General features: G+C 39.6%; 1 protein-coding gene across 1 annotated transcript in view; it reads right to left on the reverse strand.

Moving 5' to 3' along the window:
- Nucleotides 1–1,098: 1,098 nt before the first annotated feature.
- The window catches only part of LOC140387677 (lectin-like), a 161,722-nt gene continuing 145,699 nt past the window's right edge, over nucleotides 1,099–17,121 (reverse strand). Inside the window, exons 2-4 of the mRNA XM_072470871.1 lie at nucleotides 2,479–2,619; nucleotides 2,288–2,393; nucleotides 1,099–1,306 (exon numbers count right to left, since the gene is read on the reverse strand). Coding sequence (XP_072326972.1) covers nucleotides 1,227–1,306; nucleotides 2,288–2,393; nucleotides 2,479–2,619 — 327 coding nt within the window. The 3' untranslated portion in view covers nucleotides 1,099–1,226. The remainder of the gene's footprint in view (nucleotides 1,307–2,287; nucleotides 2,394–2,478; nucleotides 2,620–17,121) is intronic.

The raw sequence follows: 17,121 nt of genomic DNA on the forward strand, positions 1-17,121 counted from the left end.
TGACATTAAGGCAACATTTAACCAAGTACGAAATCAAGAGACCGCAGCAAAATGAAGGCAATGGGAAATCGTCCCACTGGTTGGAGCGTTCCTATTGAGACAGGAACATGGGGTGTAGTTGCTGGAGGCCAAGCATATCCTCCGCAAGCAGGACTTTGCTGCAGGAGTTAGTGTCGTCGGCCCAACCAACTCCATGACCTTCCCTCCACGATAAGGTCAGACGTTTGATAATTGTATCGAGTTTGTGTCGTTCGAGACTCTCAGATACTGAAGTACTTCCTGCCTGGATGCAGAGAAACCCGGACAACATTCAGACTTGAGCTCACAAGTAATAAATAACGTTTGTGCCAAGCAAGTTCTGTCAATAACAAGAGATAATCTAACAATCTGCCCTTGATGTTCATATCCCCACGATCAATAGTCTGGGGGTTATGATTGATCAGGAACTTAACTGATTCAGCCATGTAAACACAGGCCAGAGGCCGGGAATTATGCAGTGACTAATTCACCTCCTGACTTCCCAAAGCCTGTCCATCATCTACAAGGCACAAGTCAGGAGTGTGATGGATACTCCCCACTTGCCTGGATGAGTGAGGCTTCAATAACACTCAAGAAGCTCAACACTATCCAGGACACCACGGCAACATTGTGCACCATCTACAAGATGTACTGTAATGACTCACCACGGCTCCTTTGGCAGCATCTCCCAAACCTGTGACCTGTCCCGCCTACAAGAACAAGGGCAGCAAATACAACAGAACACTGCCACCTGCAAGTTCCCCCTCCAAGCCACACAGCACCCTGACTTGGAACTATATAGTTGTTGCTTCACTGTCACTGGATCAAAACCCCAGAACTCCCTCCCTATCGCCAGATGGACTCCAGCAGTTGAAGAAGGTGCCTCACCATCAGCACCTTCTCAAAGAGGAATACATTTTGATCTTACCAGCAATGCTCACTTCACATGAATGAATTTAAAAAACATCCAAGTCTGTGCTGTCTTCCTCCCCAATGTAATATTGAGTGAAGAGGTGGGTAGGAAGCGACAATGGGACAGGAAGGCTGCTATAAACTAGACTCACACATCAAACACACAGCTCATGATGCAATTGTATTTATTATTGACTGAGAGACTAAGAACAGTCACAGAGGCAGTAACTGTGTCACAAACAAATCAAAAACTGAATCCAGTCCTGGACAGGATCACGGAGCATCACCAGATTCCTCTAGGAACAGGACAGCTTATGGGAGCAAATGAAAGGATATTTGAGACGACAACTTTCATCATTCCAGCCAATTGTTTTCTCTGGAGAAAGAAAGAAAGATTGAATTCAGTGAAGTGAGCAGCTTATTGGCTTATTGTTCTCATTCTTTCTGTTTTGAGAGTGTCAATGATCTTTTCATTTTAACCATCTCTTAATCCATGAGTAACTTTGTAAATAACCTGTCACTGAAACCTGAAAACCTGGCGATATTCAGTGTGGGTTTGGACAGTTCCTGAGTGAAGATGCGGAGTTTACCCTGGGTGGGATTCTCCTGTGTGGGTGGACAGCACGGCCTCACCACCAGGGGTTAAACTGTCTCCTTCCCCATTGCACAGACTTCACACAATTGGAACATTCCCAATTAGAATTCAGCTTTCCGATATCTGTCTGGGTGACGTTATCTTCAATCTGGGAATTGAATCCTGCAGAACGCACAGAGACGGACAATTGAGCAGAAGGAGAAACTTTAGTGTCACTCCCAGTGACCGTTCCTTTATCCACAGCATGTCACCCATGTACTTTCCCCCAGGAAACAGTTTTACCTGGAAGATGACTGCCAGAGGGGCAGGAAGTAGAGATCTGTCAACGTCTAAAACCCAACCACATGGGGCAGCACGGTAGCACAAGTGGCTAGCACTGTGGCTTCACAGCGCCAGGGTCCCAGGTTCCACCCCCCGCTGGGTCACACTGTCTGTGCGGAGTCTCCCCGTGTCTGCGTGGGTTTCCTTCCGGGTGCTCGGGTTTCCTCCCACAGTCCAAAGACGTGCAAGTTAGGTGGATTGGCCATGATAAATTGCCCTTAGTGACCAAAAAAAAATGTTATAAGGGGTTATTGGGTTCCGGGGATAGAGTTGAAGTGAGGGCTTAAGTGGGTCGGTGCAGACTCGATGGGCTGAATGGCCTCCTTCTGCACTGTATGTTCTATGTTCAATGTTCTATGGAGCCCACTCAGAATCTCATCCACTGATCCATTTGTTTGGAATTATTTTCCTCTAAGATACCATTAAACAACAGCAACTTACTGTCTATAATCTGCACACAGTCCTCATTTCCTTCGTTATTGGGTTCACCCGGATACCACTTTGCAAAATCTGTTGGAGAATCATCAATCCAAACATGAATCCCCTCCTGTGGAAATATAAAATCATCTCATTTAAAAATGTATAATTTGTTCACCGTTAAGAATGTGACACAACAATTCAAGAAACCTTACCGTCTTGATGTCGTGCATTCCAATCCAAGTAGTCATATGTTTTTCCTTTACTTTAGGTATCATGCTCAGAATGATGTCATGCTGTTTCTTGCAGTGGATGGAGGCAAGATGGCTGCCTGGAGCCAGGTTTTGACAATGCGCCTTCGAAGAAAAATTGCTCGTTACCTATTTACATTGAACATCTTCAATTGTTTTGTTCCAATATGATTAACGTTGAAACTTTTGCAACATTCTTTTGCAGGATGTGAATACTAAAACTACAACCTCCTGCTATATGTCCATTGTAGGAGCGTTTTCAGAGGTTGAGCATTGAGCTGGCTTTCACGTCGGAGATCTCCCTCTTAACTACGGCTCAGCTGACACTTAGACTCACGGAGACAGCAACTCTGGTAAAGACTTTCTTTATTTGCCAATATACAATGGGAGACCAATTGGGGCATGTGACTCTACCTTTAAGGTTCAATAATTATACAAGTTCCAAACATCAGTAGCCCAGCCTCAGCTGGGCTTGATCCAATCATTGTGGCTATACACTACATACATTGACCAATAAAATTGCTTTTGGGTAACCTGGGGCTGTGTGACCAGCTCGTGCACCTGTGGGGCCTTACTCATGGTGTTCTGATGTTTCCCAGACCCATCTTATCCACTGTCCTTGATGCTTTGTCCTCTTTATCTAACTTCTATCTCTGAATGGTACTTTTGTCTCATTAAGGCTGTTTGGAGCTGGGGTTAAGGAATATCTCTGCCGAGCAGAGTAGCCTGCATTTTGGGTGGATCTGTTCTTCCCAGGAATGATGTTAAGTCTGGTTGGTTTAAAGACCATCATGCTTTGCGTGCAATTCACTATTCCCAGTGCCCACACCCAGAAGTGTGTTGTCTGCTAATCAGCTTTATGTTATTCCGTTACTGATCCTGTCGGCCTTGTTCATTTAACAATCTAAGTATAGAGATGTTGCTGAATTATATAATACTGTGTTCAAACATTTATCAATCTAAGTATAGAGATGTATGCTGAGTTATATACTACAGTGTTCAAACATTTATCAATCTAAGTATAGAGATGTATGTTGAGATATATTACTGTGTTCAAACATTTATCAATCTAAGTATAGAGATGTATGCTGAATTATATAATACTGTGTTCAAACATTCATCAATCTAAGTATAGAGATGTATGCTGAATTATATACTACTGTGTTCAAACATTTATCAATCTAAGTATCGAGATGTATGCTGAGTTATATACTACTGTGTTCAAACATTTATCAATCTACGTATAGAGATGTATGCTGAGTTATATACTACTGTGTTCAAACATTTATCAATCTAAGTATAGAGATGTATGCTGAGTTATATAATACTGTGTTCACACATTTATCAATCTAAGTAGAGAGATGTATGCTGAGTTATATACTACTGTGTTCAAACATTTATCAATCTAAGTATAGAGATGTATGCTGAGTTATATACTACTGTGTTCAAACATTTATCAATCTACGTATAGAGATGTATGCTGAGTAATATACTACTGTGTTCAAACATTTATCAATCTAAGTATAGAGATGTATGCTGAGTTATATAATACTGTGTTCACACATTTATCAATCTAAGTATAGAGATGTATGCTGAGTTATATACTACTGTGTTCAAACATTTATCAATCTAAGCATAGAGATGTATGCTGAGTTATATACTACTGTGTTCACACATTTATCAATCTAAGGTTAGAGATGTATGCTGAATTATATAATACTGTGTTCAAACATTTATCAATCTAAGTATAGAGATGTATGCTGAGTTATATACTACTGTGTTCAAACATTTATCAATCTAAGTACTGAGATGTATGCTGAGTTATATAATACTGTGTTCAAACATTTATCAATCTAAGTATAGAGATGGATGCTGAGTTATATACTCCTGTGTTCAAACATTTATCAATCTAAGTATCGAGATGTATGCTGAGTTATATACTACTGTGTTCAAACATTTATCAATCTAAGTATAGAGATGTATGCTGAGTTATATACTACTGTGTTCAAACATTTATCAATCTAAGTATCGAGATGTATGCTGAGTTATATAATACTGTGTTGAAACATTTATCAATCTAAGTATTGAGATGTATGCTGAGTTATATACTACTGTGTTCAAACATTTATCAATCTAAGTATAGAGATGTATGCTGAGTTATATACTACTGTGTTCAAACATTTATCAATCTAAGTATAGAGATGTATGTGGTGTTGGGTGTTCTGACACACAGATGAGCCAACACAGTTGCATATGGTACAACGCTTCTTTATTTAAACTCACTATTTACAGTTTGGTCTTTGCACTCTGCACGTGGGGGGCTCCCTGCTTGTGGTGTTTCAACAGCTCTTTCTTGTTCCCTTCTCCCCAGACCTGCTGACCTCTAGGTGTCGTGCTCGTGCTTTTTATGTGGTTGGTGTTCTTGTCTGTGATTGGTTGTGGTGTTGTGTACTCTGATTTGCCTGTTAGTGTGTCCATCATGATGTGTGTGTTTGAATATCATGACATCCCCCCTTTTTACAAAGATATGTGCCTACGTGGTGATAAATATGATCGTGACGTGAGTGCATCTAAGAGTGTGTGTGTGTCGTGTGCAGCATGTGTCTATGACGGAACTATGTACATGGGGCGATGTCGTGTGCGTCACATGAATCCAGTTGTACCATAACATAACAGAAATGCGAACGAGAGAAGAAGAAAAAAAATTTGAACAGTTGTCCAGTCAGATGACATCTGGAACGATAAACAACAACAGGTTATCATGTAAAATTGTCCAACTTATTAAACATATGAACTGTATTATAAGTCCATTCTAATGGGTTTGCGACGAATTCGGGTTGACCGCCTCAAGGGTGGATCAAGAACCACCGGCTGCTGTGCAGGCATGGCCATGGGTGGCGATGGAAAGGGCGTGATGTGCAGCAGCTCCACAAAGTCATCCTCGGAAGCCTGTTGAGGATCTGGCGTGCTGTGTGGCTGTGAGCGTGGAAGTCGGCGAAGGGCGCGCCGATTGCGGCGACGCACGGAACCATCCGGCATGCGAACCAGGAACGAGCGGGGAGCCACTTGTCGGAGGACTTCGGCCGGTGCTGACCAGCCACCATACGGTTGATGGACGCGTACTTTGTCTCCGGAGGACAGGGGGGGCAGGTCCGTCGCTCGTGTGTCGTACCGACCTTTCTGGCGATCACGCTGCAGTTGCATGTTCCGAAGAACCGCCTCATGGTCTGTTGTCGGTGCCAGGACGGAAGGTACCGTCGTCCTGAGGGAGCGACCCATTAGTAGCTGCGCTGGCGAGAGGCCCGTGGATAACGGGGCCGATCGATAGGCCAGCAAGGCAAGGTTAAAGTCCGATCCGGCATCAGCCGCCTTGCACAGGAGCCGCTTTGCGATGTGGACACCCTTTTCAGCCTTCCCGTTCGATTGTGGATGCAGAGGGCTGGATGTCACATGAGTGAAACCATATGCTGCGGCAAAGGACGACCATTCACGGCTGGCAAAACAAGGTCCATTGTCTGACATGACAGTCCTTGGAATGCCATGGCGAGCAAACGTTTCCTTGCAGGCCCCAATGACTGCGGACGACGTCAGATCATGGAGAGGCATGACTTCCGGGTAGTTTGAGAAGTAGTCTATAATAACAATGTAATCTCTGCCGAGCGCGTGAAATAGGTCAACACCCACCTTCGCCCAGGGGGACGTCACCATCTCGTGTGGTAGAAGTGTTTCCGGAGGTTGCGCTGGCTGAAACCTCTGACAGGTTGTGCAGTTGAGCACCATGTTGGCTATGTCTTCATTAATACCCGGCCAATATACCGCCTCCCGGGCCCTTCGTCTGCATTTTTCGACGCCCAAGTGGCCTTCGTGTAGTTGACGAAGAATCATCTGGCGCACACTGTGTGGAATAACGATCCTATGCGATTTCATAAGGACCCCGTCTATATTGGTGAGATCATCTCGCACATTATAAAACTGGGGGCACTGCCCTTTTAGCCACCCTTCCGTCATGTGGCGCATCACTCGCTGCAGCAGAGGGTCAGTCGCCGTCTCTGCACGTATGTGGGCCAGACTAGGATCATCAGCTGGCATATTTGCTGCTGTCAGAGTCACGTGTGCCTCAATTTGACGCACGAACCCCTCCGCATCTGGTGGTGTGCTCACTGCTCGGGAAAGAGTGTCCGCCACGATGAGTTCCTTCCCCGGAGTGTAGATCAGTTCAAAATCGTACCTCCTGAGTTTAAGTAAGATGCGCTGGAGGCGAGGAGTCATGTCGTTCAGGTCTTTGTTAATGATGTTGACCAGGGGGCGGTGGTCAGTTTCGACCGTGAATCGTGGCAGGCCATACACATAGTCGTGGAACTTGTCCAGTCCAGTTAACAAGCCCAGGCATTCTTTTTCGATTTGCGCGTAGCGCTGTTCGGTAGGGGTCATGGCTCGTGAGGCATACGCAACCGGGGCCCATGATGACGTGCTGTCTTTTTGCAGGAGTACCGCTCCTATACCAGATTGGCTGGCGTCTGTTGAGATCTTTGTAGGGCGAGTCGTGTCAAAGAAGGCCAGCACTGGTGCCGTGACCAGTTTGTGCTTGAGCTCCTCCCATTCCCGCTGATGCGACTGGTGCCAGTTGAATTCCGTCGATTTTTTTACGAGATGGCGCATGTTTGTTGTATGAGAAGCCAGGTTGGGAATGAACTTCCCAAGGAAGTTGACCATGCCCAGGAATCTTAAGACAGCCTTCTTGTCAGCCGGTCGTGGCATGGCTGTGATGGCGCTAACCTTGTCTGCATCGGGACGGACCCCGGACCTTGAGATGTGGTCCCCGAGGAATTTCAGCTCCGTCTGGCCGAAAGCACACTTCGCACGGTTGAGACGCAGGCCATTTTGCCGTATGCGGGTGAAGACACGTCGAAGACGATGCATGTGTTCCTGCGGAGTGGTGGACCAAATGATGATATCGTCCACATATACACGTACCCCTTCGATGCCTTCCATCATCTGCTCCATAATGCGGTGGAATACTTCAGATGCCGAAATGATGCCGAATGGCATCCGGTTGTAGCAGAATCTGCCAAAAGGGGTGTTGAATGTGCATAGTCTTCGGCTGGCCGGGTCCAGTTTGATCTGCCAGAATCCTTTGGACGCATCCAATTTAGTGAATATGTTGGCTCGCGCCATCTCGCTGGTGAGGTCTTCTCGTTTCGGGATGGGATAGTGTTCCCGCATGATGTTGTTGTTCAGATCTTTTGGATCTATACATATACGGAGCTCGCCAGAGGGCTTCTTTACACAGACCATGGAGCTGACCCATGGCGTGGGCTCCGTGACCTTGGATAGGACCCCTTGGTCCTGAAGAATCTGCAGTTGTGCCTTGAGGCGGTCTTTGAGAGGCGCAGGAACCCTGCGAGGTGCGTGAACGACAGGGATGGCGTCCGGTCTGAGTCGAATCTTGTACGTGTGTGGCAATGTCCCCATGCCTTCAAAAACCTCCTGGTTGTGAGCGAGGAGGGAATGGAGATTCGCGTGGAACTCAGCATCCGGGAAGTCGGATATCTCATCTGGAGAGAGAGACATAATGCGCTGTACCAGGTGAAGGACCTTACACGCTTGTGCGCCCAGTAACGAGTCCTTTGATGAGCCCACAACTTCGAAGGGGAGTGTGGCCGTGTACCTCTTGTGAGTCACCTGTAGCTGGCAAGATCCTATGGACGGGATAACGTTCCCGTTATAGTCAACCATCTTAAGCCGGGATGGTGGGATGGGTGGTTTGACCTTCATGGCCTGGACTGCAGAGTAAGCAATCAGGTTGGCGGATGCGCCGGTGTCCAGACGGAAGGCGACGCGCGATTGGTTGACCGTCAGGGTGGCACACCACTCATCGTCTGGATTGATGGCATTGACCTTGTTGACATCAATGACGGCAACTCGGAAGTCATCCTGGTCATCTGCATCACTTAACTGGAAGTCTTGATGCGTGGGCTGGACGGTCCTGACTCGTGTGCGAGGTTGTCGAGGATGCGCCGGATCCATGGGTTGAGCCGCACGACAGCGGGCTGCGTAGTGGCCCATCATGGCACATCTGTTGCACTGTCGGTTTTTTGCAGGACATTGCCCTTTTAAGTGTAGATCTCCACAATTGCTGCACGTCATGACGTCACGGCGTTCGTTGCGCCACTGTGCATGCGCAGTGCGATCTTGCGGTGGGCGCGCCTGCGCAGTGCGTCCCTCGTTGTGGCCGTTATTTTTGGCGCGCACCTGCGCGGGAGACCGCGAAAAGCGCGGGAAGCGGCCGCTGTCGTCCGGGCCGTGGGGCGGGAAGAAATCGACGGCCTGGATGCGTTCAACGTCGTGGGCGGCCTGGCTTGCCGATTCGACGGCTGGGGACCCCCTCCGTGCCAACTCGGACGCCTGAAATCGGGCAAAACGGCAGGTAGCATTTTCATGGAGGACACAGGCTTCCACAGCAGACGCTAAGGTGAGGCTTTTCATTTTAAAAAGCTGCTGGCGTAGGCCACTAGAGGCAACGCCAAAAACAATCTGGTCCCTGATCATGGACTCTGTAGTGGTGCCGTAACCGCAGGACTGCGCTAGAATCCGGAGGTGCGTCAAAAAGGGTTGAAAAAGCTCCTCCTTACCTTGCAGGCATTGCTGAAAGATGTATCTTTCGAAACTTTCGTTTACTTCAGTTTGAAAGTGCTGGTCCAGTTTGAGGATGACCGTGTCATATTTGGCCTGGTTTTCGCCTTCTTCGAACACCAGTGAGCTAAAGACATCGGTTGGGTACGGGCCTGCGTAGAAGAGGAACATTGCAATCTTCGAATCATCCGAGGCATTCTGTTTTTCGGTGGCACGGATGTACAGGTCAAATCGCTGCCTGTAGAGCTTCCAGTTGGTGCCTAGGTTCCCCGTGACTTGCATCGGCTGCGGTCCGTCGGTGTGGTCCATGTCCAGAATGGCAGGTTAGTAGGCAGGTATCGATCCACTCCTGTACCATGTGGTGTTGGGTGTTCTGACACACAGATGAGCCAACACAGTTGCATATGGTACAACGCTTCTTTATTTAAACTCACTATTTACAGTTTGGTCTTTGCACTCTGCACGTGGGGGGCTCCCTGCTTGTGGTGTTTCAACAGCTCTTTCTTGTTCCCTTCTCCCCAGACCTACTGACCTCCAGGTGTCGTGCTCGTGCTTTTTATGTGGTTGGTGTTCTTGTCTGTGATTGGTTGTGGTGTTGTGTACTCTGATTTGCCTGTTAGTGTGTCCATCATGATGTGTGTGTTTGAATATCATGACAATGTAGGCTGAATTATATACTACTGTGTTCAAACATTTATCAACCTACGTATAGAGATGTATGCTGAGTTATATACTACTGTGTTCAAACATTTATCAATCTAGGTACAGAGATGTCTGCTGAGTTGTATACTACTTTGTTCAAAGATTTATCAATCTAAGTATAGAGATGTATGCTGAGTTATATACTACTGTGTTCAAACATTTATCAATCTAAGCATAGAGATGTATGCTGAGTTATATAATACTGTGTTCAAACATTTATCAATCTAAGTATAGAGATGTATGCTGAGTTATATAATACTGTGTTCAAACATTTATCAACCTAAGCATAGAGATGTATGCTGAGTTATATAATACTGTGTTCAAACATTTATCAATCGAAGTATAGAGATGTATGCTGAGTTATATACTATTGTGTTCAAACATTTATCAATCTAAGCATAGAGATGTATGCTGAGTTATATAATACTGTGTTCAAACATTTATCAATCTACGTATAGAGATGTATGCTGAGTTACATACTACTGTGTTCAAACATTTATCAATCTAAGTATAGAGATGTATGCTGAGTTATATACCACTGTGTTGAAACATTTATCAATCTAAGTATCGAGATGTATGCTGAGTTATATACTCCTGTGTTTAAACATTTATCAATCTAAGTAGAGATGTATGCTGAGTTATATAATACTGTGTTCAAACATTTATCAATCTAAGTATAGAGATGTATGCTGAGTTACATACTACTGTGTTCAAACATTTATCAATCTAAGTATAGAGATGTATGCTGAGTTATATACCACTGTGTTGAAACATTTATCAATCTAAGTATAGAGATGTATGCTGAGTTATATAATACTGTGTTCAAACATTTATCAATCTAAGTACAGAGATGTATGCTGAGTTATATAATACTGTGTTCAAACATTTATCAATCTAAGTATCGAGATGTATGCTGAGTTATATACTCCTGTGTTTAAACATTTATCAATCTAAGTAGCGAGATGTATGCTGAGTTAAATACTACTGTGTTCAAACATTTATCAATCTAAGTATCGAGATGTATGCTGAGTTATATACTCCTGTGTTTAAACATTTATCAATCTAAGTAGCGAGATGTATGCTGAGTTAAATACTACTGTGTTCAAACATTTATCAATCTAAGTATCGAGATGTATGCTGAGTTATATACTACTGTGTTCAAACATTTATCAATCTAAGTATAGAGATGTATGCTGAGTTATATAATACTGTGTTCAAACATTTATCAATCTAAGTATTGAGATGTATGCTGAGTTATATAATACTGTGTTCAAACATTTATCAATCTAAGTACAGAGATGTATGCTGAGTTATATAATACTGTGTTCAAACATTTATCAAACTAAGTATCGAGATGTATGCTTAGTTATATACTCCTGTGTTCAAACATTTATCAATCTAAGTATCGAGATGTATGCTGAGTTATATACTACTGTGTTCAAACATTTATCAATCTAAGTATAGAGATGTATGCTGAATTATATACTACTGTGTTCAAACATTTATCAATCTAAGTATAGAGATGTATGCTGAGTTATATACTACTGTGTTCAAACATTTATCAATCTAAGTATCGAGATGTATGCTGAGTTATATACTACTGTGTTCAAACATTTATCAATCTAAGTATAGAGATGTATGCTGAGTTATATACTACTGTGTTCAAACATTTATCAATCTAAGTATAGAGATGTATGCTGAGTTATATACTATTGTGTTCAAACATTTATCAATCTAAGTATCGAGATGTATGCTGAGTTATATACTACTGTGTTCAAACATTTATCAATCTAAGTATCGAGATGTATGCTGAGTTATATACTACTGTGTTCAAACATTTATCAATCTAAGTATAGAGATGTATGCTGAGTTATATACTACTGTGTTCAAACATTTATCAATCTACGTATAGAGATGTATGCTGAGTTATATACTACTGTGTTCAAACATTTATCAATCTAGGTATAGAGATGTATGCTGAGTTATATACTACTGTGTTCAAACATTTATCAATCTACGTATAGAGATGTATGCTGAGTTATATACTACTGTGTTCAAACATTTATCAATCTAAGTACAGAGATGTATACTGAGTTATATAATACTGTGTTCAAACATGTATCAATCTAAGCATAGAGATGTATGCTGAGTTATATACTACTGTGTTCAAACATTTATCAATCTAGGTATAGAGATGTATGCTGAGTTATATACTACTGTGTTCAAACATTTATCAATCTAAGCATAGAGATGTATGCTGAGTTATATACTACTGTGTTCAAACATTTATCAATCTAAGTATAGTGATGTATGCTGAGTTATATACTACTGTGTTCAAACATTTATCAATCTAGGTATAGAGATGTCTGCTGAGTTATATACTACTTTGTTCAAACATTTATCAATCTAAGTACAGAGATGTATGCTGAGTTATATACTACTGTGTTCAAACATTTATCAATCTAGGTATAGAGATGTATGCTGAGTTATATACTACTGTGTTCAAACATTTATCAATCTAGGTATAGAGATGTATGCTGAGTTATATACTACTGTGTTCAAACATTTATCAATCTACGTATAGAGATGTATGCTGAGTTATATAATACTGTGTTCAAATATTTATCAATCTAAGTATCGAGATGTATGCTGAGTTATATACTCCTGTGTTCAAACATTTATCAATCTAAGTATAGAGATGTATGCTGAGTTATATACTACTGTGTTCAAACATTTATCAATCTAAGTATCGAGATGTATGCTGAGTTATATAATACTGTGTTCAAACATTTATCAATCTAAGTATTGAGATGTATGCTGAGTTATATACTACTGTGTTCAAACATTTATCAATCTAAGTATAGAGATGTATGCTGAGTTATATACTACTGTGTTCAAACATTTATCAATCTAAGTATAGAGATGTATGCTGAATTATATACTACTGTGTTCAAACATTTATCAACCTACGTATAGAGATGTATGCTGAGTTATATACTACAGTGTTCAAACATTTATCAATCTAAGTATAGAGATGTATGCTGAGTTATATACTACTGTGTTCAAACATTTATCAACCTAAGCATAGAGATGTATGCTGAGTTATATAATACTGTGTTCAAACATTTATCAATCGAAGTATAGAGATGTATGCTGAGTTATATACTATTGTGTTCAAACATTTATCAATCTAAGCATAGAGATGTATGCTGAGTTATATAATACTGTGTTCAAACATTTATCAATCTAAGTATAGAGATGTATGCTGAGTTATATACTACTGTGTTCAAACATTTATCAATCTAAGTATAGAGATGTATGCTGAGTTATATACTATTGTGTTCAAACATTTATCAATCTAAGTATCGAGATGTATGCTGAGTTATATACTACTGTGTTCAAACATTTATCAATCTAAGTATCGAGATGTATGCTGAGTTATATACTACTGTGTTCAAACATTTATCAATCAAAGTATAGAGATGTATGCTGAGTTATATACTACTGTGTTCAAACATTTATCAATCTACGTATAGAGATGTATGCTGAGTTATATACTACTTTGTTCAAACATTTATCAATCTAAGTACAGAGATGTATGCTGAGTTATATACTACTGTGTTCAAACATTTATCAATCTAGGTATAGAGATGTATGCTGAGTTATATACTACTGTGTTCAAACATTTATCAATCTAGGTATAGAGATGTATGCTGAGTTATATACTACTGTGTTCAAACATTTATCAATCTACGTATAGAGATGTATGCTGAGTTATATACTACTGTGTTCAAACATTTATCAATCTAAGTACAGAGATGTATACTGAGTTATATAATACTGTGTTCAAACATGTATCAATCTAAGCATAGAGATGTATGCTGAGTTATATACTACTGTGTTCAAACATTTATCAATCTAGGTATAGAGATGTATGCTGAGTTATATACTACTGTGTTCAAACATTTATCAATCTAAGCATAGAGATGTATGCTGAGTTATATACTACTGTGTTCAAACATTTATCAATCTAAGTATAGTGATGTATGCTGAGTTATATACTACTGTGTTCAAACATTTATCAATCTAGGTATAGAGATGTCTGCTGAGTTATATACTACTTTGTTCAAACATTTATCAATCTAAGTACAGAGATGTATGCTGAGTTATATACTACTGTGTTCAAACATTTATCAATCTAGGTATAGAGATGTATGCTGAGTTATATACTACTGTGTTCAAACATTTATCAATCTAGGTATGGAGATGTATGCTGAGTTATATACTACTGTGTTCAAACATTTATCAATCTACGTATAGAGATGTATGCTGAGTTATATAATACTGTGTTCAAATATTTATCAATCTAAGTATCGAGATGTATGCTGAGTTATATACTCCTGTGTTCAAACATTTATCAATCTAAGTATCGAGATGTATGCTGAGTTATATACTACTGTGTTCAAACATTTATCAATCTAAGTATCGAGATGTATGCTGAGTTACATAATACTGTGTTCAAACATTTATCAATCTAAGTATTGAGATGCATGCTGAGTTATATACTACTGCGTTCAAACATTTATCAATCTAAGTATAGAGATGTATGCTGAGTTATATACTACTGTGTTCAAACATTTATCAATCTAAGTATCGAGATGTATGCTGAGTTATATAATACTGTGTTCAAACATTTATCAATCTAAGTATTGAGATGTATGCTGAGTTATATACTACTGTGTTCAAACATTTATCAATCTAAGTATAGAGATGTATGCTGAGTTATATACTACTGTGTTCAAACATTTATCAATCTAAGTATAGAGATGTATGCTGAATTATATACTACTGTGTTCAAACATTTATCAACCTACGTATAGAGATGTATGCTGAGTTATATACTACTGTGTTCAAACATTTATCAATCTAGGTACAGAGATGTCTGCTGAGTTGTATACTACTTTGTTCAAAGATTTATCAATCTAAGTATAGAGATGTATGCTGAGTGATATACTACTGTGTTCAAACATTTATCAATCTAAGCATAGAGATGTATGCTGAGTTATATAATACTGTGTTCAAACATTTATCAATCTAAGTATAGAGATGTATGCTGAGTTATATACTACTGTGTTCAAACATTTATCAACCTAAGCATAGAGATGTATGCTGAGTTATATAATACTGTGTTCAAACATTTATCAATCGAAGTATAGAGATGTATGCTGAGTTATATACTATTGTGTTCAAACATTTATCAATCTAAGCATAGAGATGTATGCTGAGTTATATAATACTGTGTTCAAACATTTATCAATCTAAGTATAGAGATGTATGCTGAGTTACATACTACTGTGTTCAAACATTTATCAATCTAAGTATAGAGATGTATGCTGAGTTATATACCACTGTGTTGAAACATTTATCAATCTAAGTATAGAGATGTATGCTGAGTTACATAATACAGTGTTCAAACATTTATCAATCTAAGTATAGAGATGTATGCTGAGTTATATACTACTGTGTTCAAACATTTATCAATCTAAGTATAGAGATGTATGCTGAGTTATATACCACTGTGTTGAAACATTTATCAATCTAAGTATAGAGATGTATGCTGAGTTATATACTACTGTGTTCAAACATTTATCAATCTAAGTATAGAGATGTATGCTGAGTTATATACCACTGTGTTGAAACATTTATCAATCTAAGTATAGAGATGTATGCTGAGTTATATAATACAGTGTTCAAACATTTATCAATCTAAGTACAGAGATGTATGCTGAGTTATATAATACTGTGTTCAAACATTTATCAATCTAAGTATCGAGATGTATGCTGAGTTATATACTCCTGTGTTTAAACATTTATTAATCTAAGTAGCGAGATGTGTGCTGAGTTAAATACTACTGTGTTCAAACATTTATCAATCTAAGTATCGAGATGTATGCTGAGTTATATAATACTGTGTTCAAACATTTATCAATCTAAGTATTGAGATGTATGCTGAGTTATATACTACTGTGTTCAAACATTTATCAATCTAAGTATAGAGATGTATGCTGTGTTATATATTACTGTGTTCAAACATTTATCAATCTAAGTATAGAGATGTATGCTGAGTTATATACTACTGTGTTCAAACAATTATCAATCTAAGTATAGAGATGTATGCTGAATTATACACTACTGTGTTCAAACATTTATCAATCTAAGTATAGAGATGTATGCTGAGTTATATAATACTGTGTTCAAACATTTATCAATCTAAGTATAGAGATGTATGCTGAATTATACACTACTGTGTTCAAACATTTATCAATCTAAGTATAGAGATGTATGCTGAGTTATATACTCCTGTGTTCAAACATTTATCAATCTAAGTATAGAGATGTATGCTGAATTATATACTACTGTGTTCAAACATTTATCAATCTAAGTATAGAGATGTATGCTGAATTATACACTACTGTGTTCAAACATTTATCAATCTAAGTATAGAGATGTATGCTGAGTTATATAATACTGTGTTCAAACATTTATCAATCTAAGCATAGAGATGTATGCTGAGTTATATACTACTGTGTTCAAACATTTATCAATCTAGGTATAGAGATGTATGCTGAGTTATATACTACTGTGTTCAAACATTTATCAATCTAAGCATAGAGATGTATGCTGAGTTATATACTACTGTGTTCAAACATTTATCAATCTAAGTATAGTGATGTATGCTGAGTTATATACTACTGTGTTCAAACATTTATCAATCTAGGTATAGAGATGTCTGCTGAGTTATATACTACTTTGTTCAAACATTTATCAATCTAAGTACAGAGATGTATGCTGAGTTATATACTACTGTGTTCAAACATTTATCAATCTAGGTATAGAGATGTATGCTGAGTTATATACTACTGTGTTCAAACATTTATCAATCTAGGTATAGAGATGTATGCTGAGTTATATACTACTGTGTTCAAACATTTATCAATCTACGTATAGAGATGTATGCTGAGTTATATAATACTGTGTTCAAATATTTATCAATCTAAGTATCGAGATGTATGCTGAGTTATATACTCCTGTGTTCAAACATTTATCAATATAAGTATCGAGATGTATGCTGAGTTATATACTACTGTGTTCAAACATTTATCAATCTAAGTATCGAGATGTATGCTGAGTTACATAATACTGTGTTCAAACATTTATCAATCTAAGTAATGAGATGCATGCTGAGTTATATACTACTGCGTTCAAACATTT

The sequence above is a fragment of the Scyliorhinus torazame genome, chromosome 13 (assembly GCF_047496885.1).
Source record: "Scyliorhinus torazame isolate Kashiwa2021f chromosome 13, sScyTor2.1, whole genome shotgun sequence".
NCBI lineage: Eukaryota > Metazoa > Chordata > Chondrichthyes > Carcharhiniformes > Scyliorhinidae > Scyliorhinus > Scyliorhinus torazame.